The 15781-nt window shown below is 42.7% G+C and overlaps 1 protein-coding gene across 4 annotated transcripts in view; it reads left to right on the forward strand.

The window, feature by feature from the left end:
* Positions 1–15781, forward strand: part of Tnc (tenascin C) — a 57800-nt gene that overhangs the window by 30244 nt on the left and 11775 nt on the right. For 2 of the 4 annotated variants that reach the window (XM_038334120.1, XM_038334121.1), the window contains 3 exons: positions 10263–10385; positions 11691–11834; positions 14070–14189. In XM_038334120.1, the coding sequence (XP_038190048.1) occupies positions 10263–10385; positions 11691–11834; positions 14070–14189 (387 nt within the window). Of the gene's footprint in view, positions 1–1883; positions 2157–3654; positions 3928–10262; positions 10386–11690; positions 11835–14069; positions 14190–15781 lie in introns of all 4 variants that reach the window. The other 2 variants (XM_038334118.1, XM_038334119.1) reach the window with 2 other exon arrangements.

A 15781-nucleotide genomic window follows, 5' to 3' on the forward strand; every position in this document is an offset into this window, starting at 1 on the left:
TGCTAATCCATAATGTGAAAAGACTCTACCTTTTGAAAGAGGCATACCAAAAAAGAAAAGAAAATGAATAGGAAAGACTGGGGGTGTGGGCGAGACAAACATTCGGCTGAATAATTAGCCTGACAGTACCTGTTTTCACTGGAATTCACTGCTTGGATGGCGCAGAGTTACAGAGGCCAGCAAGAAAGCAAGACCAGCACTTATCCAAACAAAAGCAACATCTGAGATCCTCGCTTTACAAAGCAAGACGGTTTCAACAGTAAATATAATTTCATCTATGCTTTGATAAAGCTACAATTCTTGGGAAATCTTCTCATGAAAAAAAAAAATCCCACAAAATAAACTTCAACTGTTTCCAAATCCACACAGGAAGTCCAAGCCAAAGCAAAACTTCAGTCTCTGCTTCCGGATGAAGGAATCCATTCACTTATTCACTCTGATACCAATTACTTCTTTTTAAACATTTTCTTTATATCCCAGGGGTTTGACTGTGGGCTTTAATACAAGGTTAGTTAGAATTTTGAAACTTCTTGATCAGCTGCACAAAAGAAAGGAAGGGAGGGAGGGAGGGAGGAAGGGAGGGAGGGAGGGAGGGAGGGAGGGAGGGAGGGAGGGAGGGAGGGAGGGAGGGAGGGAGAACAGACGGAAGGAAGGAAGGAAGGAAGGAAGGAAGGAAGGAAGGAAGGAAGGAAGGAAGGAAGGAAGGAAGGAGTTCTAAGTTAGACCTGGACATAGAATCCCCAGACCTGTCCCCTTTGATACAGATCAGATACATTCAGCATTGCTATGTGCTGTTGTTCCAGAGAAGATACATTCGGGCTTCTCCTCCAGATTTCTCTATGCCTTAGGATACAAATGGAGACTCTGACTTGTGATGTGGAAAGAATACTGAACTCAGAGCAAGAAGCCCATGTTGGGTCCCAGCTCATCCATGTATTAGATCTAGGACCCGGGGAAAAGTCTTTTCCCATCAATGAAATGAAGGCGACACCTCCCTTACAGTATCATTGTGGTAGACTGGATCCAAGATGTGCAGCCTCTTCAACTGGGAGATATTTCCAGAAACAGCCACAAGGTCATTCTTTGGGAAGGCCAAATGATATGTGAAAAGACCCCTGGCAACTAGGAAACAAGCATACCTGGGACACAGATGTTGGTGATATGGATGGACAGAGCATGACAACAGGGGGACAAAATATGGTCTTGCTTTCTAACTTCACCCAGGAAAGGAAATAGCGCAAAAAGCAGCAAGCCTTAGACTCTCTGCCTTGACCAAAAGCATAAACTGTTAATTTGGACAACAAAAAAGACAACAAATCTTACTGGTTGTTCTCCTGATCCTAGCTCATGAAGCTGAATCACTCACAAATTGGCTCAAATGACTAGACTTAAAATATGAACCAGAGTAAGATATAAAATATACCAAAAAGAAAGTATGCTTGCAACAACAATACTTCAACATCAGAAACAGCAAAAGATAGATGAATGTCCCCAACTGACACAGGTGTCATGTCTCTGTAGTGAGAAGTACATGGCCTGAATTAAGATCAGACCTTGATCCATTGCATACTAGGGTGAGATTAGGGCAAATCTTTCAATCACATAAAAACATTTTTAACCTGTGAGTGGGAATGATATTTGCTGCATAGTATTATTGAGAAAAACACCCTATATAATACAATTAGGAACCAAAGACATAATTGCTAAATATTCCTTTCTGAGCATTTAACTCATGAGATGACTGACTGGGAACCTGTCAGGGTTCATGGAGTCATGAGCACGGGATGATTGATAGGAGTCTATCGGTATTCGTGGAGTCATGTGCTGCCATAGCCAAACCAGTGCTGCTAACCTGAGTCGTTTTCACTCCTCCCTTCTTTCAGAGGCCTTGCCCCTTCTGGAAAATTTAACCATTTCCGACACTAATCCCTACGGGTTCACAGTTTCCTGGACGGCATCGGAGAATGCCTTTGACAGCTTTGTAGTAACGGTGGTGGATTCTGGGAAGCTGCTGGACCCCCAGGAATTCACACTTTCAGGAACCCAGAGGAAGCTGGAGCTTAGAGGCCTCATAACTGGTATTGGGTATGAGGTCCTGGTCTCTGGCTTCATCCAAGGGCACCAAACCACGCCCTTGAGGGCTGAGGCTGTTACAGGTATTTCAATTCAAGAGAGCCATACTATCTTGTTTCGTGTAGTCTGTCTACAGGATCACTGTGGTTTTAACATTTTGTCTGTATTCCCCATTTAATCCACGAATGTGGCTTGCTCTTTCATGATTTCCCTTGTCTCAAACATCTAATGAGTACTCACTCCTCCCATTCCAGAAAGGAGAAGGTCGAAATGTGTCCCTTCAATGTTCCAAGTCCTTTAGTCCATGTCTTGCCGATAGCCCTGACATGCTTACTCCACTGACCTCCCTTTATGTTCATACTGGTTGGTCCCCAGCTGCATTTCAGCCTTCTCAAAAGAAATATACCAATGTGTATATTTTGAAAAAGTATTTTAAAATCTTTTCTATTTCAAAGTCTCAACCTGTGACCTTAGCCAACTTGCCTACTTGTCTTCTCATTGGAAACTAAATGAAATTTATTAAACTTATCTTTTAGGAAAACTAATATCAGAAAGATTTTTCCACACAGACTAAATTCATAATGTTCTCAAGACTAATACTTTCTATAGAAATATCATATTAACGGTCTTAACAGTCAAAAAACTGTGTTTCCCAAAGTATTTCTGGAGAAAACAATTTCTAGAGAGTGTTCAAAGATCTCATTAGATGACATTTCATTTTTGGGTAGATTGGAAACAGTATCGTTGGCCACATAGGCTTTTCAGAAATCTTAAAGCAGTATTCTTCACTCTTGTTTGACAAGGAATGCTTTGTAAAGAAAGGGGGTAGAAAAGGAATAGTTTGCTTTGAACACACTTTGGGAAACTCAGCTCCAGATTTATTTTGACCTTGAGTTTTGTCTACTCACAAAAATGAAACCCTGGGTACAAAGTATATACGAATATATTTGAAGAGGTTCCAAGCCTTATTCTACCACCTAAACACTTCCTTAATGGCTAAACTAGAAAATAAAATTGACAGAAAAGAAAGTAAAGAACAGCAGCTTTCTTCTGTATATCAGCTCCTGTGAACAAGCCAAAAGACCAGAATATTTTAAGTCATTTTGCTCAGGCTCGAGGGGAATATAATCATCAGATTCGTTATGGACAGTTCCACAGATCATTAAAGCTGGTTTATTTGTCTTTTCAAAAAGAAAAGAAAAGGCACTCACAGAGGATGGGCACTCAGCCACTGGAAGACAGAGAGCAAGTGTAAACAAATTATGGCTTTGAACTTATTTAATAATGCATGGGAGAGGCTGGCACTAAGTCCAGATGTGGATTTATGCAATTACTTTTAGACAAAACTCACAGATGCAAGAGTATGCTTGGCTTGTATTGAATGTGTCAACTCCATGTTTTTCCTCTCCTTGCCCTACTAGACTTATTAATATGGAACGGTTTTCTTTCCTGGTATCTCAGGATACTCTGTCTCTGAAAACCGAGGTGCCACTATACTCTATATCCCACCAGGAAGAAGCTTGTATGAACTGCTGGTTAACGCTCTGTTTCCTCCCTCTTCCGCTGTCTTCTCTCCTCTAGAGGCTGAACTGGAAGTTGACAACCTTCTAGTTTCAGATGCCACTCCAGGTGGTTTCCGTCTGTCCTGGACTGCTGATGAAGGGATATTCGACAGTTTTGTTCTCAGGATCAGAGATACCAAAAAGCAATCTGAACCACAAGAAATAACCCTACCTTCCCCCGAACGTACCAGGGACATAACAGGTCTCAGAGAGGCCACTGAGTACGAAATTGAACTCTATGGAATAAGCGGTGGAAGGCGATCCCAGCCAGTCAGTACCATAGCAACAACAGGTACTGTGAACAAACAGGTGCCATAGCAACAACGGGTACTATAAATAATCAAGAAAGGAGAGAGGAAACTCAGGAATCCTCTTCCTGTAGAGCTCCATAATTACAAGTGCTCCTGGTGCAGGCAGGTTGGCATTGGGATCCTAGTTCCTTCAAGCATAGACTGTTTTCCTAGACTGTGTGGGCAAGGCTAAACACCTAGCAGGGTGGTGAGGATGCAGTGAGTTAATTCGTGTAAAACCCATGACATGGCACCCGATACACAGCAAAGGTTCTGTAAAGGAGACCTAGTCACAGTGTCTCTAATATATTATCGTCTTGGCAACTACAGGACATTTTAAATTCCAAAAGCTCTTCCTTCTCTCTCACAGTATATACTCAGAACACAATAGTCTGTTCTTTGGTCAGATATTCCAGTTGCACTAAGTGAGGGACAATGGACACATGGTACCTAGACCTGCAAGGATTAGTGTTTAGAAGATGTCCCACACAATCCCATAAATACCATGGTTAGCAAACTGAAAGACAGAGCCCGTGAGACTAGCAGGTTGGTCTTCCTGAGGTTCACGAAGTTGAATGGACACTTTTAACACATGTCAGTGCCATCTAGAGGAGAAATAGACCCTTTTCCCTATCAGCTATGCCAAGAATAAAGGGAAAGATGGTTAGATGCATAGTTGTTGCAGTCATAAAACTAATGTGACACTTTAGAGGGAGAAAGACAGACCTGGAAGAATGGTGATTTTTTTAGAAAAACAGCATTCTATAGAGACAGCTACTGCAAAGGAACCAGAGGAAGGAATCAGAAAATCCCAGGGAAAGGGTAAAACCCAAGAAATGATGAGCTACATACAGAGGAACTCAGAATCAAGAATCTGAGACCCAAAAAGCAAAAGTGTTGTGCCTAAGCTCATTCTGCTATACTGAGATTATTTGAGTGTTATTGTAATTATTTTCATAAGCAAACCAGGTGACTGATAACCGATGAATATATATATACTTACTGTGTCTGACAGACACAAAGCTTATTAGTCCCAACTCCCTATTCTCTACATTAAGACATGTTTTGTTGTATGGGAGTGTAGAGGTGGGTTTGTGGTGAGTGTGAGTGTGTGCATATGTGCACATGTGTGTGTTTTCACTTGTATGCGGAAGCCAGAGGTCAAGTTCAGGTATCATACTCGCAAGCCATCCTCTCTCTCTCTCTCTCTCTCTCTCTCTCTCTCTCTCTCTCTCTCTCTCTCTCTCTCTCTCTCTCTCTCTCTCTTTCTCTCTCTCTCTTTCTCTCTCTCTTTCTCTCTCTCTCTCCCTCCCTCCCTCTCTCCATTCTTCCCTCCCTACCTCTCTCTCTCCCTCTCCTTCTCTCTCTCTTTCTCTCTTTCCCTCTCTCTCTTTGTCTCTTGTGTGTCTCGTGTGTGTATATGTGTGTGTTACAGAAATGGAGAGACAGATATAACATAGTAATATACTGTGTGCCCATTATACATGTATGATATGGCAAGCACACAAGTGTGAGCATGCAAATGCTAATGCCTTCGTGTACACCAAGGCCAGGAGAGGAAGTAGGGTGTCCTGCTCCATCATTCTCTATATTGTTCTCTTGAGACAAGGTCTCTCACTGACCCTGGAGCTGAATTGCTCCATCAAGCTCCAGAGATTTCACCCTAACACACACACACACACACACACACGTGCACACAACACTAGGGTTATACTCACATGGCTGGGCACTGCTTCTTGTGTAGGTTTAGAAGATTTCAACTCAGGACCTTATTTTCCACTAAGCCATCTCCCAGCCCACCTTATTTTTTTCATATGATACCTCTGACCAAGACCTGGGGCTCACCAATTCAGCTAGTTGGCAGGCCAACAAGTGCCAGGGATCCTTGTCACTATCTCCCCAACCTATTTGATTATAAGTGTGACACCATGCCAGCTCTCCACATGGCTGCTAGGGTTGAACTCAGGTCAGCATGCTTATGCAGCAAGCACACTACAGTCTGAACTATCTTCCCAGCACCGAGACAGATATGCTATTGTCTGAAGAGACAGGATGGAACAAGCTGAAAGAATCTACCCACAGAAATTCTAACACTACTTGCAGACGCAGTGACAGTGCTTAATTTGGGGAGGAAAAGCAGCGCTTCTCTTGCATGCAGTACCCCCACTTCATGCGCTGCTGACACAGTGCACATAGTTGCCTTCCAGAGTACCCCACCCCAACTTTGATCTCCTTTTCCCTGTGGCTGCCACAGACTGACCTCAGTTTATAAACACTGCTCTTCAAAGTTTACTTCTCATCACTGGTTTTGGTTTGCATATTTTTTCTCTAGAAGCCCCGTAGTTCTAAAAGAAAAAAAGATTAAGCATGAGTTGAGTTGATTTGCTTTCTTAAGAACAAAAAAGGGGGCAGAGCTTGCTTCTCTTGGGAAGACCCCCTCTTAGGGTCCTCTCTGTGGGGTAAATTCACAGCCAGTGAGAAATGAGCATATATATAGGTACACCATGTGTAACAATGCATGTGCCCATGTGTGCCTGCACACACATGCTCTGGGACCAGGAGAGGCCAGGGTAGGTATCTGTCTGGACATCAGCTGTCCACACTTGAGTACCCAGAGCAGCAGGGAAGGCAGTAAAACCTAGTGGTTAGCCAGTGGTCTCTGAGCAAACTCTCAGAGCCTAATCATGTTTCTCCCACTTAGCAGCGATGGGACCTTGGACAAATCTCAAGCACCTCATCTGGAAAGCAGAACTTAACTCAAAAGCCAGCATAAGATTTAAACATGGCACCAGTAGTGACTGTTTAACTCTTTCTTTGCCCGTGCTAGCTATTACACGATGGTTAGTTGTAAGTTTTATTTTTAATAGACAACAAAAGGCAAGAGTTAAAAAGACTAGAATAGAGCAGTTACAGACTATGTAGCTACACGGTGGTTCTCTCTAGTGGCAATAAAGAGTATCACTTTTTCTTCTCTCCAGAAATGTACAAATACACAAAATTCTACATACACTGAATTCTTTGAGCACTGTGTTTAGACGTATCATGCATTCTTGCTGTTTGAAGCTGTGTGTGCATGTCCTGAGATGACCCCATAGTTATCACTAAGTCGCCCTACCTATGGACACTTAGCTTAGTATTTGTGTTGTTCCTCTGTCCCTGTACTTGTGGCAGCTTTTCTTCCCCGATGTGCTCAGACCTCCACAGAGAGATGCTTCCTCCTCCTCTAGGAAGAGAAATGCTGCCAGGCCCCTGTGCACAATCCCGAAAGTCCCTTCCAAATTAGGCAAGCAGCCCATCAACAGAATAGAGACAACTCCTGCAGCCCACCAAAGGTGCTCAAAGTAAAAACCCGAAAGAATTTTCCTGGTCTGTCCCAGTCTCTCTCAGTACACATATCTCCCTGGAGCTCTCTTCCAGTCTTAATCCCCAGTGTGACTGACACCACTTCTCAGCCTCCAGAACAAAGTCCCCAACTGTAACCTGCCCACATCTCCCAATCATGCCCCCTCTGAACCCCTCAGTCCCATGTCAATCAAGATGTACTTGAAACCACACCCTAGAGCTGCATTTCCATCCTTTGGGAAGCCTGGTCAGCATATTTCAGAAATACCCATTAGCAAATCACCCTTTGATATAACACAGGCTTTCCATGTCTGATGCCTCTGGTTCAGTCATGTCTTTTCCAAGGAAGCATAAGGATGGCACCACCGACTGAAAGGCACAGGCTTTGTGCCACACACAGCTAGGCATGTTGCCAAATGTCCAGTACACAGGCAAAACAAAAGAGAAATATCTTCAGCCCCATTTCACAGATGTAAATATTGAGCCCCAGGGTACTAAGGTGCTTGTAAGGGGTAAAGTCAAGGTGAAACTCTTAGCAAGGTTATTTCAACTTCCAAGTTCTTGTCCATAAACCTACCAGCTATCGTCTTAACTGAACATAAACTTAATGCATAGTAAGTGACCAATACAAATTTGTAGATAGGGAACTGATTCTAAATGGTTGACAATTGCCACTGATGAAAGGCATTCACTATCGATTTTGAGAGGGGAGGTTTTATGTGGAGAGCAAGCAGAAGCCCTTTGAGAGCTTTTTATTTTTTTAATCAATTCCATGTATTTAGCTAAAGGAAGTTCTTTTTTTAAATTGAGTCTAATTGTAAAGAAAGCAATACCTAGGACTCTCCTACTCAATGTGTGTGTGTGTGTGTGTGTGTGTGTGTGTTATGAATGTTTATTCATACATGTGTCAACATACATGTTTGAGAGATGCAGGTGCATGTATGTGTTCATGTTTACAGAGCCAGAATTTGGTTGTCATCCTCTATCACCCTCCACCATATATGCTGAGGCAAGATCTCATTAAAACCCAGAGCTTGCCAATCCAGTAGGTCTAGCTAGCTGAATCTCATAGAAGGGAAGGGGACTCCTCGCCTCTGTTTCCTGTAAACAGGGTTACAGGTATGTCTACCCAGCTTGTATGTGGCTACTGGGCATCTAAACTCAGACTCTCACATTTCTGTTTTACCTATTAAACCACATCCCCAGCCCCTCTCCAGCTTTTTAATAGATGTGATTCCATTGTTCTGTGCTTAGCTTTCTGTTGTAGATCTCAAGACTCGAGGACCCTATTCATAGCAGAAAGTTGCACACTGAACCAACAAATACCTAGGAAGTATGAAAATATCATGCCCACTGCTCCTGGAATTCCATACCTACTGTGATATTGATGCAGATGATACCTGCTTGTCCTCTTACCACCAAATAGTCCCCCCTGAGAACATAATGAATGAGGTCACTGATGCTTACAGCATTTAAGACAGTGTAGATAATGTCTCCATTTTCAGGATGATAAAACTGAGACCAGAGGAGAAAGCTTTGTCTATAACACACAGCTTCTAAAACCTACACTAACCAGCAAGGTTTCCAGTTCAAACATGTCAGTGAATTGAGTAGGCATAGGGAAATCCTCCAAGACAGAGTTCATGTACATCAGTAGGTCTGCTCTCAGCTAGACTCATCTAGATTGTATCTGGAAGTACCTTAAAGTTCAGGGTATCCTGCATGGGAAAAGGTCACCAAGAGGAAGAAAAGAGAAAGGACAATTACATCTAGTGAATTCTCCATGTGCCAGAGGCTATGCTAAGGGTTTTACATCCATTATTCCCACTAATCCTCAGAACATTCCTGTGGGTACCACTTTCCCCATTGGAGGAATGGAGCAACCAATGTAGAAGGGAAGGGACTTGCCCCAGGCTGCCCAGCCTTTCAGTGGTATTTGAACAATTAAGATCTTGTAGATTCCTGAGACCCTGTGGTCTAAAAAAGAAAAAAAAACTTGCCATGGACAGGGTGAAATAAAAAATAAAACAGGCAGGCACAGAGACTCAGAGTAGTTTCCAGCTCAATGAAGAAAGTTGTGGGAGGAGATGTTTCTGATTAGAAAAAAAGACCAGAAATTGATAAGAAAAAAGTTTTCTCCCAAAATCTCTGTTTCCAAACTTAATGAACAACAGGGTTGAAGCCGGGAAGTAACAAGGAAGCAGGCAGACTAGAGTCTGAGTTAGCATGACAGCTGAAACAGGTAGAATCCTAAGTCAAAAAATAAAGAAAAGCCAAAGGAAACCAAATTTGGGGAGGACAAAGTAAGGCAGCAGACATGTCCCCTGGGCATGCACCTTCCACAGGTCTACTGGTAGGAGCTTTAGTGTTGACCTGACCTTGATTCTTGGCTTTGGATCTCTTTGAAGATTCTGGAGTGGGCTGTCAAGATTAGTTTCCAAGTCAGCTTAGTTTTCAGATGCCAGGATGTTCTTGGCTCAGCTGCCCAACCAATGATCCAGAAATGCCCCATTGGAAGAATGTTGGTGAGAGGAAGGAGGTTTACTTTGGTCCTCTGTATAGTGACAACTGCGTTTTCATCTCAGGCATAAAATATGAGGAGTAAGCCATGTAATTTGGAAAGAACCATATGCTTTTAAGATTTAGCATTGAAAAGAAACAGAAAACAATGACATGAAAAATACTAAAAATGAAATCAAAGAAAGTTGTTTGGATTTGTGGAGCATTCTCCTCACCTCTGTGGAAGCCAGCAGGCATGCTAACATCCATCTTTGGTGAAGCCCAAAGTCACTCCTGGTCTACACAGGAACTGTCTCTGCAGTACATTTTGTTTCATGTCACAAGGTGACCATGTATCACAATTCTCTATTCCTAAAGCTTGGCTCTGACATCAGCTCCAGATACTAAGTGCTTCTGGGTAAGAAATCCAGGAGAAACTGCTGATGGACAAGATAGGTGATGTTTCAGGCTTTCTGTTTTGTTTTTGCCTTGACAGCCATGGGTTCTCCGAAGGAAATCACGTTCTCAGACATCACTGACAATGCAGCCACCGTCAGCTGGAAGGCACCCACTGCCCCAGTGGAGAGCTTCCGGATTACCTACGTGCCCATGACAGGAGGTGGGGACCTAAAGATGAAAGAGTGTGGGAAGTGCATGCAAGATGAGGATTAAATAGTGAATCAGACCCTGGCTGTTCTTATCACACCTCTTCCCAAGCATCATGACTAATGACAACCACTTCTCTCTTGATCATCTAGACTTCCTTTGGGAAGTTATGTAAGACATTTTGGAAGATACTACCTTAGGAAAAGTTACTTTATTAACACCCTTTCTGGTCTTGAAATTGTAAAATAACAACAAAAAAAAACCTTGAAGGCAATGGGACCCAGTACTGTTTGAACACAGAACAGAGGAATTAATATCCCTCTTTCCTCTTTGATGATCACAGTCATCTGGAACACTTGCCTGCGATATGTGTTAGGTTTTGCCCTTGGCAGCCACATCTACCAGGCTCACTACAGACTTAGCAAAGCTAGAGTCCAGAACACACAGACTTTAATGAAGACCTCAGGAAAATATAGTTCAAACACAAGTAAACACAGTGACTCTTAGCATCCCTTATGCTGTGACCCTTTAATACAGTTCCTCATGTTGTATTGACCCCCAACAATACAACTATTTTCATTACTGCTTCATAACTGTAATTTTGCTACCTTTATGAACTGCAATGCAAATATTTGTGTTTTCTGGTGGTCTTAGGCAACCCCTGTGAAAGGGTCTAGACACACAGTTTGAGAGCCGCTGAGCTAGTAAGTAGTAAGTTGCCTGTTGTTGCGTGTTTATAAAGACAAGTTTGTTGGTAACATCAACACTGTAATATCTCCATGGGGAGATTGACCAGCTTGTTTGCAAATTCTTCCCCAGTCCTGAAATTTTAAGAAATATAAATTCCAGACTCCCTAATAAATTTAAGAGCACAGACTTAACTGGAACCATCTTTATATCATGAAGAGAATCTTTTAAAGTAAGGGAGAAATTAGCATCTTAAGTGAAGTCAATGAGTTAATATGGATATATGCTACATTGTAAGCTTCCCACAGAGTTCATAGAGGGAAAAAATAAAGAAAATAAAACTTGTGCATCATGCCAACACCTTCCCGAAAGGAAACTTGCCATTTTTAGTATACTGTGACCTCATGATTTTTTCCTTTCCTGACTGGGTTTTTGGCATCTGCAGCAATGGAAAAAGCATTATACAAAAAGTAAGGTCTTTTCCTTCATGCCAGAGGGTGGGAGAAGAGGAGAGCAAGTTAAAATAGTGAGGTTGCATAAAGATATCATTTCATCTCTAAGTTGGATTTGGCCATGATGAATGAGTGTGATGTAGTTTCCCCACCCCTGATCTTGTTTTGCTGGTTTCCAGGTGTCCCCGCCATGGTGTTGGTGGATGGAACCGATACTGAGACACGTTTGGTGAAGCTCACCCCTGGAGTGGAATACCATGTCAGCATTATTGCCATAAAGGGCTTTGAAGAAAGTGATCCTGTCTCAGGGTCACTAACCACAGGTGTGTGCAGTGATCAGCATTTCCCTCAGTGTGATGACTCATGAAAGAGAGTTGCAGAAACTTGCTCCAGTGGAAAGAGCTGGAATTAGAACACCCAGCACCTCCCTCCAGCTCATCCTTAGCCTCTAATAAGTTGGGCTGTCCCAGAGACAGCCTCCATTCCACTACTGTGAAAGGGTCAAGCGTAAGAATCATACTGAGCTGAGTTGAAAGCCTGAATCTTCCATGTGTTAGCCACGTGAGCTTCCAGCTAATTTCTGAGGTCCAGTTAAGCTCTTTGTAAAATGAACACCATTTTGCTTCCCTCGTCAGTGAGCATAAGTGTGACTTCACTATCAGTTCATTCCCCGCCCCCCATGCCTGGAAGCGTTGTGAACAGCCCAGAAAGCATGCTTGCCCTGCGATGGGATGACAAGAATTGTGATGCAGCTGGTCTCTGTTTGGCAGCTGCTGCATAGGAGACACTATTGACAAATGCTTTGCATTGCATGCTCACTGCTGTTGCATTCCCAGCTTATAGAAGAGGCACATGCAAGATGCAGAGACCGCAAAGTAACAAGACTAGAAATGTGGAGTCCAGCTCAAACATAGGTCACGCAGGCCAACACTATCAACCATTGAAAATGGAGGTTGTTTTTCTATTGAAATCCAATTTAAGGATAATAGATCTTATTGTGGGAGAATGAAGTGGAAATTTTCTCTTCAGAAGTCTTTGTCTCTAAACAATTTATCCTTTGAGATATAACAAATTGTCCAACCCAGTCCATTCAGTGATCTGAAGAATAGGCCCCCAGGAAGTTTCAAAAATATCCAATTCCATACAAGAGTTGGTAATATACAATTAATTTGAATCCTATCTGAACTCAAAGTTCTGTCTACTTTCCACCCAGACTTCTGTTTGCCCAAATAAATCTTGCATTCATGATTCTCCACAGCAACAGACACAAAAGCTGGGTGTGTCTCCTCCCAAGGCCTCATTGAAACCACCAGTTAAAGAAGGGTCTGTACACACATGATGAAGCAGGAAGACACTTGGAGGGGTTGTGTTGGCTCCCCAGCATTGGTTTGTCACTTCCTGACCTAAGACAGTTTTCTGGGCTCAGATGCCAACCTGTGACCTGAGCTGATGATGACGGCTGCCTTTGTTTCCTAGGCTGTTGAGGCAGGAATTAAGTGATGAGATAGAAGTAAAAGAGAGAGAGAGAGAACACATTCAGGTCAACTTTCAAGGAAGAAACACTGAGCAAGGAATGAGGTCATTTTAAAAAGGCCAGAGATTAAGACCTTTGTCAGAACAGCTCATTTGACAATAACCTCTAAGGGCCAGAGAGGTTGATGTCTTTTAAGAGCATCCACTGTGCTTACAGAGAACTCAACGTTGATTCCTGTAATCCACATCCAAAGCCTGGAAAACCGTACTCACATGAGCACACCCCATACACATACACACACACACACACACACACACACACACACACACATTAAAACATAAGTTTTAAAAACTCACCCCTAACTTTCAAACAGCTTTCTTTTGTTTTTATTTATTTTTCTTTTTGTTGTTGGTTTATTGAGGCAGTCTTACTGTATAGCCCTGGATACTATCAATTCACAATCCTCCTGCCTCATCCACTGAAGTGCTGGAATTATAGGATAAAAAACTTTAATGAGCATATCATAAACAACTGAAATCCTGAGAGTTTCCCTTCCCCGTAAATTCCTTACAGTAGCCACCACTGACAACTGAAGCCAGTGAAGTGGCCTTCCCAAGGACGCAGAGACATAGGCAAATGAACTAAAGTAGAACTAGATCCCAGACCTCCGAATTATTACATATAAGACTCCCTAAATATAAATATCACCCAAAGCTCAGAAAAGTCTCAGGCAGTACTGACCATACAAATCTTCTCTATATATGTCCCTTTCTTGGAAAAGGGCACAAGACTCGTGATGATAACTATGGTCACACATTCAACAATCTTCAGGATCTGACTACCCATAACATCATGTATACATCAAAACTGAACCAAGGAAATAAACAGCCAGTATTACTATGCCCATTTACAGGTGAGGAAATGAAGCTCCAAATTAAGATACCATCAAAGGAAGGAGTCATGATATAAGCTAGGTTAGCCTGTTCCACATACCCAACTCTGTGAACCATACCAGAATACCAGAGCAAGTGTCCTCTGATATTATCCTCCAACATGACGAACCCTCTCAAACATATCTTTTCAGCTCTGGATGGTCCATCTGGCCTACAGACAGCTAACATCACAGACTCAGAAGCCTTGGCCATGTGGCAGCCAGCCATCGCCACTGTGGACAGTTATGTCATCTCCTATACAGGAGAGAGAGGTAAGTCCTATATCACAGACTTTACATTCTGATGAGGGTTTGTCTGCTGAAAACTACTCCCATTCTCCCTTCAACATGTCACAGGATGATAAAACTTAGTGGCGTACTGGAAAAGCCAGTCATATCCTTGCATCATCCACTGCATCCTCAAAAGAGTTAGGTAAGCCTTTCCAGGGGAGAAAAGTAGGTGCAGCGGGAGCCTCTGTGTGTTTTTCTGACCCATACCTCCTCTCCTACGAGATTCTTCAGTTACTCTTCTCATTGCTGTGAAGGAATGAATAACTGATTAACTGAAAGGGAAAAGGGTTTATTGTGGCGTATCATTCAAGAATATACTTCCCATATAGAAGGAAAGTCCTGGCAGCAGGAAGAGAGAGCTGCTGGTCGCTGTCCACAGGCAGGAAGCAGAGTAAACTGTATCCACAGGCAGGAAGCAGAGTAAACAGAAAATGGGGCAGGCAACAAGACCCTAAGGCTTACCTCAAATGGCTCACTTCCTTCCACAGGCTCCACCTTCTCAAGGTACCAAAACCTTCTCAAGCAAGGAAATATAATTCTCCCCTATTGGACACAAAGAATCCAATAGTCCTGAATGTTATTGTCAAGGGTTGCCTCCAAATAAAATTTGAGGCCATGGGATGCCTAGTCTTCTCAAAGGCCACTGGAGGACCTAATTATAACAAATTTGATTGAAAACTCTGATCTCCCCCTCCCTTTGCACCCAGCTTACCAGTTTACCCAGTGGACAAGCTGAACTCTTGCTAAGACCATCAGCCAAACACAGCCACCAAGAAACAAAACGAATGCAATTCCGAGAGAGAAAAAAGAGCTTATTTCAATAAACCCATCCATACTTTTATGATGAGTTATTCTAGAAAGGGTACTGGTATTTCATTTCCCACATTTCATATCTTATGGCTCATGATTGTTTGGCTTTCACTGACACTATTTCATGACGTCATAATCTAGGCCTGGGGATTCTTAATCTAAATTTAGCCCTGGCAAAACCCTAAAAAAATTCTTTATAAGAACAGCAAATCTGAGGCAGAAGGGAAAATTCAGTTTATCTCTTTTGCTCTTTGCTAGTCCCTGCATGGAAACTCTTCTGAGACAGGGCTGGGGGGTGTTGCCTCCCCTAAAACATCGGCTAAGGGTTGGAGGGAATTGTGACATTTTAAATCAGGACTAATCAAGGAGAGTGGGGCTTGTTGATAATGGTACAAAGAGGCCAAGATGTGCAATTTTCCAGGGACTTCCAAAGTTTTAGCATTTAAAGGCCCATGCCTGGGAAGCCATGGTCTGAACAAAGCAGAATAAGAGTCCCCCATGATTATAAGATTAATAGTTTTGCCAAGGAACTATAATTCTCCCCACTGGACATAAAGGAACCAATAGGCCTGAAAGCCACTGCCAGGCTCTTGTTATCTATAATTGTCACCCCTCAGCCTTGAGGATTCAGTGATCCTTGACTTGGCAGCATTTGGTACTTTGTAATAGGAAGCATACACAGAGAAAAAGGAGGGGAGCCAGAAGTGAAACAAGCTAAAATTGAGTTTAAGTAGCCCAAGACTCAGAGATGCTACCTGCAACTC

This window comes from Arvicola amphibius, chromosome 6 (genome assembly GCF_903992535.2).
Source record: "Arvicola amphibius chromosome 6, mArvAmp1.2, whole genome shotgun sequence".
NCBI classification, from domain to species: domain Eukaryota; kingdom Metazoa; phylum Chordata; class Mammalia; order Rodentia; family Cricetidae; genus Arvicola; species Arvicola amphibius.